The following is a 14391-nucleotide window of genomic DNA, read 5'->3' on the forward strand; positions in this document are numbered from 1 at the left end:
ACCCCTGAGTCCTTGGAACATTCCCTTGCCCCTTTTCCCCTAGACATTCTCAAAATTACCAGGTCTCATATTCCCAAAGGAACACACCAGCCTGTAAGATTCAGCTCGGGACCATCACTTTGCTTAATATCACAGTGCTTAATATATTTATAGTGAAAGCAGTAATAAACTTACTACAAGTAGTAGTTAGGAAGACTATTCGAAACAAATGGTTACATAGAAAGCATGGTCATAACACACTTTCTACAGACTAAACTTAACTAAATATTTTGTCTCGCCCAAAGTCTTCTGTCGCATTTTTAACTATGGCTGTTTAAGACCCTGCTTTCATGAATGCAGATATGCTGTCTGTTTACTTCCTAGGTGCAGGATACCAGAGTATCTTTGCCTTCTAGAAATACTCCTAAAGTTCATTCTATTTACTCATAGACAGAATAGCCCTCCATGGCTTTGCTTTTTTTTTTCTCTGTGTGCTTTCCTGTTGATTTCACATCTCAACATTTGACTACATGTGTAAATAGATATTCATTGTATTAGCATACAATGTTTAATTTATATCCCAACACAGAAAGACAAACCTTTCTTACCTCCTGTCTGGAGAAACTGGTCTACAGCATGTTATCTTTTGGTGACCTGCTTTTATCTTCTATGCTAAAGAACATAATTTTCTGGTACACATTCATAACTCCTTGCATAGTACATGTACATACCTTTCACAATGATATCGATGATCAGTGTGACATCAGCTTTCATTTGAGACCTCACATAACATTCTTGGGTGAACCAGAATGTACATACCAGAATCAGGAAATTTCTGTAATCCCACTGCACACCCTTCCCAGTTGGCATTAAGAAGATTTTAAGTCACAGCCGTCCCTTCAAGTTAGGCTAAATATTTCATAGTCGTCATTTCCTGTGGCTTTCTATCAGCATGCAAACATTAATATTCTGTAAAACTGAGATGAAAACAGGTAAACTTGTAGGCAGTGGGTTTGCACAGATGTTGCTGATTTGCTAATTTAGCCCGTAGAATCATTGCAGGGCTTATTACAGCTCAAGAATGTGAGAAGGAAACCTCCACATGCATTTCAGAGCCTAGATTGAGTATGTAGCGCTTGCAGTGAGAAAAACATTTATTGGTAAACTGAGCATATTGATACAGAAACTTGAGGCCATGAACATAACTACACAATGCATGTTTTAGAATTCATTTTCAGTACATAAGGACTGCTAGGTGCTCGTAAATGTGTGTTCACTTGGAATAACCTAACCCTCTATGAACAGCAAGTTGGTCTCTGTAGTATGAGAATGAATATTCTTGGGTCTCTGTTCTTTAGTGTGAAACAGGCTGGGATTCTTCTAATTTAGGATTTTTTTTTTTTTTTTGGTCCCTTTACGGCACCAGTAGTTCAGCTACATTCCAAGATAAACAGCCAGGGGCTCAGTGCCCTCTATAATCTTGTTTCAGTTCCTTTGACTGCTTATTGCTAGTTGCCAATTAACCTTACTACCAACCTGGTTTATTACAGCCTCTTCTGCACCCTTAGACATGAGCTTCTGATTAGGGGAACACTTATGGATCCCTTGGTTGACTTGCCTTGTCCTCAGTTGTCAGAGCTGTTCATAGCACCAGTATCTGCTTCGACTACTTCACTGTGAAGTGAAGGCATCTTGGAGTTGCTAGCATCTCAAAAACAAACCCACCATGCTTTCGGCCACTGTTTTGTGTGTTAACTATGCTAATTACCCAAAGTTATTCCTCCTGTGTTCGTTCAGTGCATGGAGCATCAGTAGCCTTGATGGTTTGGTTTGCTGTTGGCATCGATTTCTCAGCCATCTGATTCAGTGGTCTGATCTTACATTGAAATGTTGTGTACTCCTAAGTTATTGACTTCAGTGCCTTCTCAGCACATGGCTATTGGGTTTTGGTCTCATCTAGAGCTGACTGAAGAGATATTCAGAGGGGAAGATCCACTATGAGGCAAGGGTGAATTGGGATACATCCGTTCTGCGGATATTCCCTAACCCGTCCAGAAAATAGAGCATCCCTGGTTTCCTGACATCTCCAAATAACTTCTGTAAGCCTGAGTCTCATCCCAAAACTTCAAAAGAGCATTCACCTGAAAATGGATGCTTAGCCCAGCATCTGACATGCTACTTATACCTCACTATGTCTGTGAAATTTATGGCTCCAAACACTCCACGGCTGTAACATCTATATGTACTTGCTGAGGTGCCTTCATTTCTATGAGCCCCTATACCTTGTTTTACCTTCCTCATATCTGTTCTGACTCGCCTAGTAATGGTTTGTAATTCCTGGCACACATTATGAAGGTGCTGCTATACCCTGATAGTGCTATAGCATAAGTTATGACTGGATGATTTATATCCTCTTACCTGGGAAATGAATACTTCAGGGAACGTTTTCTTTATGGTTTAATTTATTTGCTCTGTTCCCTGGGCCTGGGATCTTGTGTCCTGGAGACGCAATATAGGAATCTTACAGGCTTGCTTCAGTAGCTGCCTAGGAACCAGTTGGGATGCTCCCTGGTGTAAGAGTTTCTCTCTTCTCAAGCAAGGAGGTGATCTCCCTCACCCCCCAGTCAGTCTTTTTTTATTTATGGGGTTGAAATCCCTACTGACAGGAATATTAACATGGAAATCTTCTGGAAGTTAGTCATCTTATTAACATAACATTAATTTAATAATGTTAAATGAATTTCTCCTTACTCTTTCCACTCAGAATTCTCATTCACAATAAATTGTCTTATAATGGGGTGCCATTAAATTTGTGAATAAGCTAGTAATGCACAAGAACCGCACACATTATTCTCTAGGCTACATTTAGTAGTCTTGCGGCCTATCTTAAGACTTTGAAACTCTTTTATGACTAATCTAGCCGGTTAAAGTCCGATTTGCATTTCAGAGATCCCTTTCAAGGTATAACATAGTATGAGATATGTTATATCTAACTATAGAGACTCCAGACACCTTGCTTGTTTGCAGCTCAAGGGGGTGACTGGATAACATGTATCAGATCATCAGCACTGACCTCTGGGTCTATGAGTTAATCTTCTTTAAGGGTAATATACAGGTCCCTGAGCCAGACCTCAAAACCCTCTGTCCATTATCACAAAGACTTCCAGTCTTGATTCCAGTGGGCCTTAGTGTCTCAAAAACCAGACCACTCGTCTTTCTTAGGCTGAAGTGGTCCATGGTTTGAGGGAGATGTACTGTATTTATGGTCAGCCATCTTTGGAGGAGGATGTGTTCAGTTTATGTGACAGTTGCCAGGAGCATTGGATGGGTTTCTGTAAGTATTAGAAATTCATAGACACAAATAGAGTAATACAGGCAGAAAGACAGACAGGAAGTACCTACTGGGTACTAAGAAAAAAGAACAGGAGTACTTGTGGCACCTTGGATATTAACAAATTGATTTGAGCATAAGCTTTCGTGGGCTACAGCCCACTTCATCAGATGCAGCGGAACTAGGTACTGGAATTGGTTTTCATCCGCTATGGATGGAATAGGTTAGATAAACTCTCAACCACTCAATTTGTTTGTCCAAAATATTTACTTCTTGACAACTACTTGGCTCTACTTGTTTATCAGCACTTACCTCTGATGTGAATACAGTCTTCCTGGTCCTATATTAAAGAGGTCAGTTTTGTGTAGGTCTTTGTTCTTCCATAACAGCAGAATCTGTAGGTTTATGGAGGCTCACTTCAAAGTTCTTAGTCTCCACAAGTAGAAATCTGTTCAACGTGTTTAGCTTTAGAGAAGAGTTCTACTCCTGTAATTCTGCTTCTCCGAAGGTATTTGATGGAATTGCTCTTTTGTGTACCCATCTTCCCTCAGAGCTGTTTAAGGTAACTTTTTTTTTTTTCAAGTGACTGTTTCCTTGGGCACTCAAAACATAGAAAGCAAAGAGCTTTCTTTTTATCAAGAAAGTGAAATTGAATTTTCTCTACAGGATTGCTGAGGCTCTAGAAATTGGTCTCGCTATCAGACTGAACTAGTGTTGTCTCAAAGGGTCAAATCTTTGAGAACTATTTGTAGTACCCTAGTGCCAAGCAACAGGACCCTATTGTGGTAGGCACTGTACAAACTAGGGGAATTCCAGTCTCTGTGCCAAGGTGTGGTGACCAAAAGGTAGGAATGATGGAATTGATTCAAAAGATACTTGAAGATGAGCAGAATTACAGGTGGCTAACTGCCCTTGTGGATGCTATAGTGTGAGAACATTTGAGTACAACACTGTATCTTTGTGTCTGACACGATACGCTGCACTGTATTTTTTTTCCATGAATATCATGACTACCTGACACTTTTTTTAGTAGTAATAGACTACAAATTAGGTACTTGGCAAACAATGGAACCTATGAAATAAGTGGACCTCTCCAACACTTACCAAGATTTAACTTCAATTTTACATGATTCACTGAAATAAACAGGTGACCTAGATGGCAACAATGTATTTGAGATGCTGTGTTGTGTTTTGAAACTTTCTAAACCACCACACTATTGTACTTCAGGCCGTCTAGTTAATGAAACTGATCTTTAATCAAACTTGTCTGTTTTTCTGTCTTGCAGAGCTGAAGGTGTAATGAGAACAATGGTTCCAGAAAAGCTATTGAAAAGCATGCCAATATTACAGGAACAAATTGATGCACTTCTTGAATTTGATGTATGTATTCAGAATTTTAAATTGAAAACAAAAGTATAAACATTACTTCATACATTTTTTTTAAAGCTACCTAAATGTGCTGCTTTACCCTAGTAGCAGCTGAGATTAATGGGACTTAACACTTTACTATAATAGGGCACAACATACTTTTCCTCCAATTTGTTGCATTTGAAGGGGTGGGTGAAGTACGGTGTTCTTTTTGAATGTTTTTTCTGTTTTCAGAGTAAATGTAGGTTTTGTGGATAATGCAAAGTAGATAGTAGTCAAGAGGATAATGAAAATGGGCTGTGGACAGGGGAATGGAGTAGACGGAATGAGGCAGGAGGAGAGAATGGGAGTGGAAGAATTGATGCTCAGGTTTCTTTTTTGTTTTGTTTTTAAACTTGAGCTTGGGAAATGTTTTTTGCATATAAAGGAGAGGACATAAGGAAAGAATGGGAAGGAGAGTGATTGAGAGCAGCAGAAGAAAAAGGTGAAAGAATAAGAGGGGAAAAGACTGCTGCAAATCTCAGTTAAGACCAGGGTGGAGCAAATATAAATCATAAGGTTTTTGTCTGTTTATTTTTTAAATCAGATGGAGGCTTTGTAAAACTAAACTGTAAACTTGTGCTATCGTAACTTCAGATTTAAAACTTATAATGAACTAAATTATAAATGCTAGCTTTTTTACATGCTACTGCTGGTAGGGTTTAGGGTGACCAGACAGCAAGTGCGAAAAATCTGGAGGGAGTGGCGGGTAATAGGCACCTATAAGAATATAAGAACGGCCATACTGGGTCAGACCAAAGGTCCATCCAACCCAGTATCCTGTCTACCAATGCTGGCCAATGCCAGGTGCCCCAGAGGGAGTGAACCTAACAGGTAATGATCAAGTAATCTCTCTCCTGCCATCCATCTGCATCCTCTGACAAACAGAGGTTAGGGACACCATATAATACAAAGCCTTGAATATCGGGACTGTCCCTATAAAGTCGGGACATCTGGTCACCCTAGTAGGGTTTCTTAAGCAGGTAAATAACTTCACTCACAGAATAGTCCCATTGGCTTCAGTGTGACTGCTTGCGCACTTAGGCATGTGTATAAGTGTTTGCAGCATCCGTGGCTAAAATGTTTCTATTGAAAAGTTTTCTTAGGGCATGAAATCTTTGTCACTTAAAAATTGTTTCCATGTTAACATTGAAAAGTTTATTCACACTTTCAGTGCATTGGCACAGTATTGTGAACTCTTGTATGCAAACTGTTCAAAAGTGGAAATCTCAAATTAAGCCCCTAAACTCCTTGGGCACCTAAATCACTTAGGTGTCCATGTCTACACTGGAGTTGGAGGTGTAATTTCCAGCTCAGGTAGACATACCAGCGCTAGTTTTGATCAAGCTAATGTGCTCAAAATAGCAGCATGTCCAGAGCTGCACTGATGATGGGACGGGCCAGCTGCCTGTGAGGTTTTAGTGCACTAGCTTAATCGAAGCTAGCTCAGATGCATCTACCTGAACTGGAAATTACACCTACAGCTTCACGACATGCACTTTGAAGCCAGTGAGACTTCTGCTTTTAACTGCAAATAGTGATGAACTATTTGCCAGGTCAAAACATTTCACTTTTGACTTGTGGAAACACATTATATAGAAAGGGCATTGGTTCCAATCATTGTATAATATGGGCTATTTATTGAACTTTGTGCCCTTCTCACAAGAAGGGTGTTAACGAGACTCTGGACTGGTCTCTCTCACCATAGATGAGCATTTTAAGTATGAAACTCTTTAGAATAAACTTATGAAAAATTTGAAATTCTATGAAAATTAGGAAATTAAAGAAATAAGCAAAAAAAAAATCTACTTTAGCATCTTAATATGATATAAAATAATGAAGTCAACTTTAAAAAACGTAAACAACTCTTCATTTAAAAAACATGTTTTGGGGGTTTTTTATCCACTGGTTGACGCTGGTGGGGAGGGTGGGAAGTGGAGAATGGGAACAATAAAAGAAAGGAGGGGGAAGGAACTCTGAAGTTCTTTCTGACTCGAGGCAGCAGTGGGTGGGGATATGTAGTGCTTCCCTATTAAGAGCAGCAGTGATAGAGGAAGTGGAGCAGGGCAGAAGTTGGTGACTGCTGCTGTTTCTCAACCTAAATGTAGCAGGGTTTTTACTGTAGCAATAACTCAGGCTTGTATATTTTATTAATGCATTAGCTCTCTTGGTCAGTTTAAAAACTTCATGATTCTCAAGAATATTACAATATCAAATATGTAGTCTGATGCATACTGGTAACAGAATATGGAAAAATCAACTGTGATCCTTGAAAAAACTGGCACTTTCTGTCCACGTGAAGCCTGAATGAATAATCAATTAGATTTTTCATTCATAATATGGGTCTTCCAGATCAATATTGTAGGCATCTTCCACAGGATTGTTAAGTGATAGCAACATGTGCCACCTGAGCACCAAATGATGGAACAGAACTGATCTCTTTCCCTTCGCTTGAATAAAATTGAGTTAGTAGAGTATCCACAGAATTCAAATAAATCTAAATCTATATAATTGAATACTATATTAACTTAATATATATCTGCTGCTGAAAGCCAAAATGTTAAGCATTTTATAGATCAATTAAATGTATCTGAATGGAGTTTTATTTGTGTGTAGGTTCATCCAAATGAATTGACAAATGGCGTCATAAATGCTGCATTTATGCTTCTCTTTAAAGATCTTATCAAGCTTTTTGCATGTTACAATGATGGAGTTATTAACTTACTAGGTAAGTAGGCGGATGAAATTTTATTGTAAAGTAGTAGACTTAAGTAGAATTTTAGTTTCTCGGAGGCAACTTTAAATACTCTTGCTGAATGAAAGATGTGATGTGACTTTTTTGGTAGTCTGTTTTTTGTTTTATATTCTTAATCTGACATGCAGATTTTCTATAGCAGTTACTCAACTAGACAGTCTATAAGAGGGTTGGATAGCAATGGCATTTGAAAATATGACTTCAAGAAGCAAGGAAAAAGAGTTTTTGCAACACTTAATTATTTTAGTATAAAAAAATTGACACTCTTGACGCTAGTATTTTTTTCCAAGTGTAAAAATACTCTTTTTGTATTGCTCGTTTATTATTTGATAATAAACACCTTGCCTTCTAAAATTCCAAGAAAATAGAGTAAGGACTGGAATCTTAAATGAGGAGACTTGGGGTAGGGCTGGGATATGTTAACCTTCATCCCTGATTATTTTAGCCTTTACTTATTAGTATAGAACTTTATAAATAATGTACATCTAACCATTACTATACAGAGTTATGATACTGACTTTTAATGAGTCAGCTAGTATTTGGCAAGGTGACTGGGTATTGTAGCTACTTGAATCTCATAAATGCATACTGAGGCTTTCAGTCTCTTATCAATTAAAAATAAATCCTACTCTTAAAAAGTAGGATTGACATTCTTATCAACAGGACAGCCACATTAGACAAGGTGCAGCCTCTACACTCAACCAGTGTGTTGCTTTCTCTTCTAGATTAATGCTCTGTAGGGCTGAATTTGTAGTTCTGACCCCTTGCTGACTTTTTTCTTCCCCTTATTGCTTTAACTGCCAACAAAACTGTGATACTTGGTTTCAGTTATGTTATATCATGTGATGGGGCAAGTTCACCAGGAACTTGGGCTAGGTCTACACTACCCGCCTGAATCGGCGGGTAGAAATCGATCTCTCGGGGATCGAATTATCACGTCTCGTCGGGACGCGACAATAGATCCCCCGAATCGACGCGCTTACTCCACCAGCAGAGGTAGGAGTAAGCGACGTCAACGGGGAGCCGCGGAGGTCGATTTTGCCGCCGTCCTCACAGCGGGGTAAGTCGGCTCCGATACGTCTAATTCAGCTACGCTATTCACATAGCTGAATTTGCATATCTTAAATTGACCCGACCCCCCCGTAGTGAAGACCTGCCCTTGGAGGGTTCATGTACAGTAACTATTGAAACTCATCCCAATTGGACAGTTACTAACTACTGAACTGGAGAGAGAGAGTCTAGTTTCCTTTTGTTACTTTCAAGTCACCCATTTTCTCAGCGTAGGCAACTCAAAGCTGATCAAATGTAGATATTTTTTATAAAACAGAGCTAATATTTTATACGCCATATGATGAACTACAATGCTTGCTGTCTTGTTTTTTTTACCCACTTCTTGTTTCTGATGGAGTTTTCTTTAAAACTAAACAAATTTGAAGAGCCTCTAACTTGGAAATGACATGTCTGTCTGAAAACTGTACCTACTGTTGCTTAGAACAGTAACTGTAATTGTCAGACTGTGGCTGGTCCCTTTTAAAGAGAGAGAGGTCTCGGTCCACCTGTGACAAAACTGATATGCCTCCCCAGGTTGGGGAGAATGAATTAAGTCATGTGACTAAACCAGGCTGAGGTGGTGTAGAAAAAAGAGGCCTGTGGACTGTAGAGTGATGCTGCAGGAAAAGAGTGCTGCCATGGTTCCTGAGGAAGAGCGTCTCTAGGCTGGAAGCCCAGGGAGTTGTGGCTGGGTACGAAGCCCTGGCTGGAAGTTCTGTTTTATTGCTAGGGAGAAGACAAAGAAGGCAGGTCAGGCCTTGTATATTCTTCAGCTGCTCTGAGAGCAGGAAGAGACTGTACCTCAGGGAGGAAGGGCTGTGCCCAGTTTAAGGCTGATGTGGGAGATTTTCTGTGTTAATTTTGAACATTGTGTTAATGAAAACAGAACCCAAGAAGGGTGACTGATGTGGGAGCTCATGAAATCCTTTGTGTTTGGAGTTCATTGTGGAACCTGAAAGAGGGGAAACTGAGGCAGGGTGTCTTAGAGCTATGCTAGCCACAAGGGGATGGTCAGGAGGCAGATGGTGCACTTACAGTAACTACAGCCGCAAGCTAGCCAGGGAACATTCTCTTCAATTTGTGAATTTTGTGTAGTTGGGTGTTTTGTTTGTGGGAAGTTGCCCTTCCTGTCACATGCAATAATATGGCCTAATAGACTGCATTGGGGTGGAGGGGGGTTGTGTGCATGATGTTCTCCAGGCCTTGCCAGAGGGTGCTTACCAGTAGTAGTTTCTTCTTCTGTTTGGTTGGCATCAAGCTGTCTCCTTAGTAGGACTCCTGTGTGGAGTTGGGACAAACTTTACTTCCCCAAACCTCTCCATGGGACTAGGAAGTAGTGGGAGTGGTGTGTGCATTCAGGTATGCGCTCCTTTGCTGACTCTAGGGAAGAGTTGAGAAGTTGGACCTTACCTACTGTTGCTGCTTCTGAGGGTTGCAAAAGTGAAGAAATTTGATAGCTGTTTATGGAAGGACTAATTATTTGGACTAAAGGCTTGTGTGTGTGTGTGTGTGTGTGTGTGTGTGTGTGTGTTTAAGGTGGTGCATAGGGAATTGTAAGATTTTTATGATTGGATAAAATGTCCCTCTTTGTGGAATAAATTGTGTTTGTGTTTGTTCTTGTATTCTATTCCATAAATCTTCATGGGTTTTTCATGATGCCTCTTCGAATGTTCAGGGTTGAGAAACCCACATTGACCCTGTTTTTATAGGAATGGTTGTAAATTTGAAAAATGGGCATAAGACAGTGTCTCAAAGTCCAAAGTGAGAACAACCATTTTAGAGTTGTGTGAAACTTATTTGGTATTCTGCAATATAGTATGCTTAAAGGGGAAGGAAGAAAGGGGGGGGGAAAAGCTCCTTGAATTTCGACTAATTTTAAATTTGTGATAGGTACACAACATAAATGTACTCACTGTTTTTGTTTAAATATTTCTAAAACTGGTTTTTTGAAAGCTTAAAAACCTGCTCACAAATAATACTAAAATTTTTCGTAATTTTCATTATGAAAAATTTAAGATTTTAGCTGCTGGTCATGTAAGAGCCTTGTTAACTTATACTAATAACTAGAAGAGCTACTCAATTAGTTTCACAAATATGTAGAGGTAAATGAAATTTCAACCACGTGCACCAGTTAAACTTGCTTTAATTGTCATGTAGTTGTAACTTAAGATCAAGTTGCATTTTAGCTAATGGAGGAGGAAGGAAAGAAGCCTCAATGGGACTAATCAATACACCACTTAGCAATTAAATTCTTGAAGTATCTTTTTTCTGTAAATAGTATTGCAGATGAGTGCAGATCTACCATAAATGTAGTTCTAGTGACTGACAAACTGCTAAAGAGAAAATGGTTGTTCACTTTTATATTTTTCTTCCAGAGAAATTTTTTGAGATGAAAAAGGGACAGTGTAAAGATGCTCTTGAAATTTACAAACGATTTCTGACTAGAATGACTAGAGTATCTGAATTTCTTAAAGTTGCAGAGGTAAGTAACCTCAAATATTCTCATGAAAAATCTTAAGTGATCAACTGCTGAAGGGTAAGCTATATTTTCTCCATATCAAACTAAAAAGCACATGTATCAAAATATTACTTCTATTTTCAGACGTTTGACATTTGTATACTATCTATAGCTCAAGCAGTACCAATTAAATCCAGGTTCTAAAGTTCTTGGGACCTATGGACGCCAGTAGTGGGTTGAAGCACAAGATACCAAAACTAACCATAGCTTGTTGCATTCCATTCATGATTAGAGCCACCACCTGTGCCAATGGACAGTCCCTGACTTAAATGTAACCTTGAAGAGGGTGGCAATTTTGGGGACTAGAAGTGATCTTCATGAAGATCTATCTTCAAGTGTCACGCTGACAACTAGATTTGACACTCTCTTGTACAACATTCCTAGCTCAAGTAGAATCTGCAGCAAGTGTACCCATTCATAATATCCTCCTGCTACATGGACACTGCTCAGATTTATAATCTTCCTTTCTTTTTGATGGATAGAAGAAGCAGATCACATTCTAAAATCAAGCAAGTGGCTGTGGAGTTGAAAACGCTAAATCGGAGCAAAAGTCTCAAGGCAATGAGCTGAGACTTAAAAAAAAATTGGGACAGAAAAATAGAAGCTCTGGACCACAGCGCAACTGGACTAAGGATGCTAGCAGAGATTGATATTTTAACACAGGGGTCTCAAACACACAGCCTGCGGGCCACATGCAGCCCCTTGGAGTTATTTGCTGCAGCCCTCCAAGCTCCCCTCACCTGCCGCCCCTTCCTCCTCTTCTCTCCCCCCCCCCCCCCCCTGCCCCATGTCCCTCTTCCTCTGCCTACCTCCAGGTGCTTCCTGCTGTTTGGCAATGCTTAGCACTTTCCAGGAGGGAGGGGGCAGAGCAGAGAGCCATGCACTCAGGGGAGGAGGCGGAGAAGAGGTGAGGCAGGGCAGGGGTGGGGATTTGGGAAAGGGGTTGAAATAAGGGTGGGGCAGGGAAGGGGTGGGAAGAGGCAGGGCGGGGCCTCATGGAAGGGATGGAGTGGGGACAGAGCAGGGGTGGGTGGGTTTGTACCTCTATATGAAAAGGTGTCAGTGATGCAGGCCTTGGGCCAATGTACTGGTCCTCATGGTGATTTGAGTTTGAGATCCCTGTTTTAACGTTTATTTTAGTTTTCCAAAGAGCTGAAAGGGGCATAAACAAAAGGGACCCAGATTGAAGGGCGAAGAGGTGCGGCTCCTGCAAGAGTTCTTTCACTGACTGAGAGAGGATTAACTGGAAGTTTCAAAAAGAGTTCTGAGTCCTGGATAATGCTTTCTTGAGCTCACTACTGCTGCCTTTTCAGACTAAATGCATTAGAGCTGGAAAGTTTTGCTTGTATGTGCAAGGGAGTGCAAGACCTGAGTGAGAATTGAGTTTTGTGCGGGGGGTTGTTTCTAAATAAACTTTTTTGCTCCCTAGAAGGGAGCATTGCAGCATTTTCAAGGTGTTTGGAAGGGTGAGGAAGTGGCTTGTGGGGAAAAATCAGTTATGAAGTTTGTAACTTGTGTACTTAATGATATTTAGACATAATGCATAAGAAGTTAGTTGAAGAGAAAATATGTGACAGTTTTAATCAATTTGAATACTTGCTGCAGTTGTAGCATATAAGCACTACTGGTTTCGCAATAAAATTGTTCTTTAAATCCACAGCAAGTTGGAATTGACAAAGGAGACATTCCTGATCTCACACAAGTAAGTTTCTAAGTTTTGTATAAACTGATTCATTAAGGAAAGATACAGTAAGCTAAAACTGTATGAGGAAGAGTCAGATAATTGGCATGTACCCTGATATGTACCTTTCTTGAAATCCTTCTCAAATGCAAAAGGGAGGAATTTGCAAATTGTCAACCATTTTTGGCAGATTGATCTCTGGTCATTTAATCCCAGAAGACCAGTTTCATTTTCTGATTATTGTTTTAAAGTTTGTAACTAGATAATGAAAAGACTGCCTATCTGTTTTCCCTTGTAGAAGTGCAGATTTATCCCACAAGGAGTGTGAGTACTGCATTTAAAAAATGGACTAAGGTGTCATAGCACTGAATTTGTGCTTTGACCTACTTCATAATTTCACCTCTGGCAGAATGTCATGGTCCATAGCTATAAAGAAGTTGCCATAATATGACCAAATATGAGTATCTATCTTAAACTTTAAAACGTGGTAAGGACCTAAAACTAGAGGCAGAATTTTATTCCTTGAAACTCAAACATGGATCAAACTCCTTACTTACAGCAACTATAGGGGTTACCATAGTTAACCAATAAAGAGGACCCCCTGGCCCCGCCCATTTCCCCACCCCCCCCAGCTCCGCCCCAACCCCCCCTAACTCCGCCCCCTCCTCCCTCCCATTCCCAGCCACACGAAAAGGGCTGCCCGAGCACTACCGGCTTCACAGTTTGCCGGGCAGCCCCCAGACCCTGCACCCCCGGCCGGCGCTTCCCCAGCGCAGCTGGAGCCCGGGAGGGGAAGCGCCCAGCCGGGGGCACGGGGTCTGGAGGCTGCCCGGCAAACCGTGAAGCCGGTAGCGCTCGGGCTTCGGGCAGTCCCTATGCCTCTGGACCCTGCGCCCCCGGCCGGGCACTTCCCCTCCCCGGGCTCCGGCGGCGCAGGGTACGGAGGTATGGGGGCTGCCTAAAGCCCGTAGCGCTCGGCTCTTAAACAGAGCCAAAGAGTCAGGGGAGGAGCAGAGCTGCTGCGGCCGGAGGCTCTGCTCCTCCCCTGACTCTTCGGCTCTGTTTAAGAGCCGAGCTGCCCGAGCGCTACCGGCTTTGGGCAGCCCCCATGCCTCCGGACCCTGTGCCGCCGGAGCCCGGGAGGGGAAGTGCCCGGCCAGCGGCTGGGGTCCGGAGGCAAGAGGGCTGCCTGAAGCCCATAGCGCTCGGGCAGCTCGGCTCTTAAACAGAGCCGAAGAGTCAGGGGAGGAGCAGAGCCGCCGCGGGAGGGGAAGTGCCCGGCCGGCATTTTCCCGGACATGTTCGGCTTTTTGGCAATTCCCCTGACGGGGGTTTGATTGTCAAAAAGCCGGACATGTCCGGGAAAAACCGGACCTATGGTAACCCTAAGCAACTACAAGTATTAATATGGCATTCCTGTCTTTAACAAGAACCATAACAATATTTGTTAATTAATGTTGTTTTACTTAATGCACAGTAGCATGGAAATTTTCATTAATAAATGCAGAACAGTGTATTCAAATCAAATTTTAACTTATTGCATATCTCAATGCCTGCAAAATGGCACAGACACTAAAAGCTTTTAAACAAACTGGAGAGCAACTATATAAAAATCTAATGAATTTTTAATAGAACATGTTCACTACTTATAAATCTATATTAAAAACATA

General features: G+C 41.1%; 1 protein-coding gene across 1 annotated transcript in view; it reads left to right on the forward strand.

Annotated features, from left to right (window-relative positions):
* SNAP91 (synaptosome associated protein 91) overlaps positions 1-14391 on the forward strand; it is a gene marked incomplete in the record, with an annotated part of 150514 nt that overhangs the window by 62476 nt on the left and 73647 nt on the right. The window contains 4 exon segments of the mRNA XM_034766114.1: positions 4597-4690; positions 7334-7445; positions 10898-11004; positions 12701-12742. Of these exon segments, the coding sequence (XP_034622005.1) occupies positions 4597-4690; positions 7334-7445; positions 10898-11004; positions 12701-12742 (355 nt within the window).

The sequence above is a fragment of the Trachemys scripta genome, chromosome 3, assembly GCF_013100865.1.
Source record: "Trachemys scripta elegans isolate TJP31775 chromosome 3, CAS_Tse_1.0, whole genome shotgun sequence".
NCBI classification, from domain to species: domain Eukaryota; kingdom Metazoa; phylum Chordata; order Testudines; family Emydidae; genus Trachemys; species Trachemys scripta.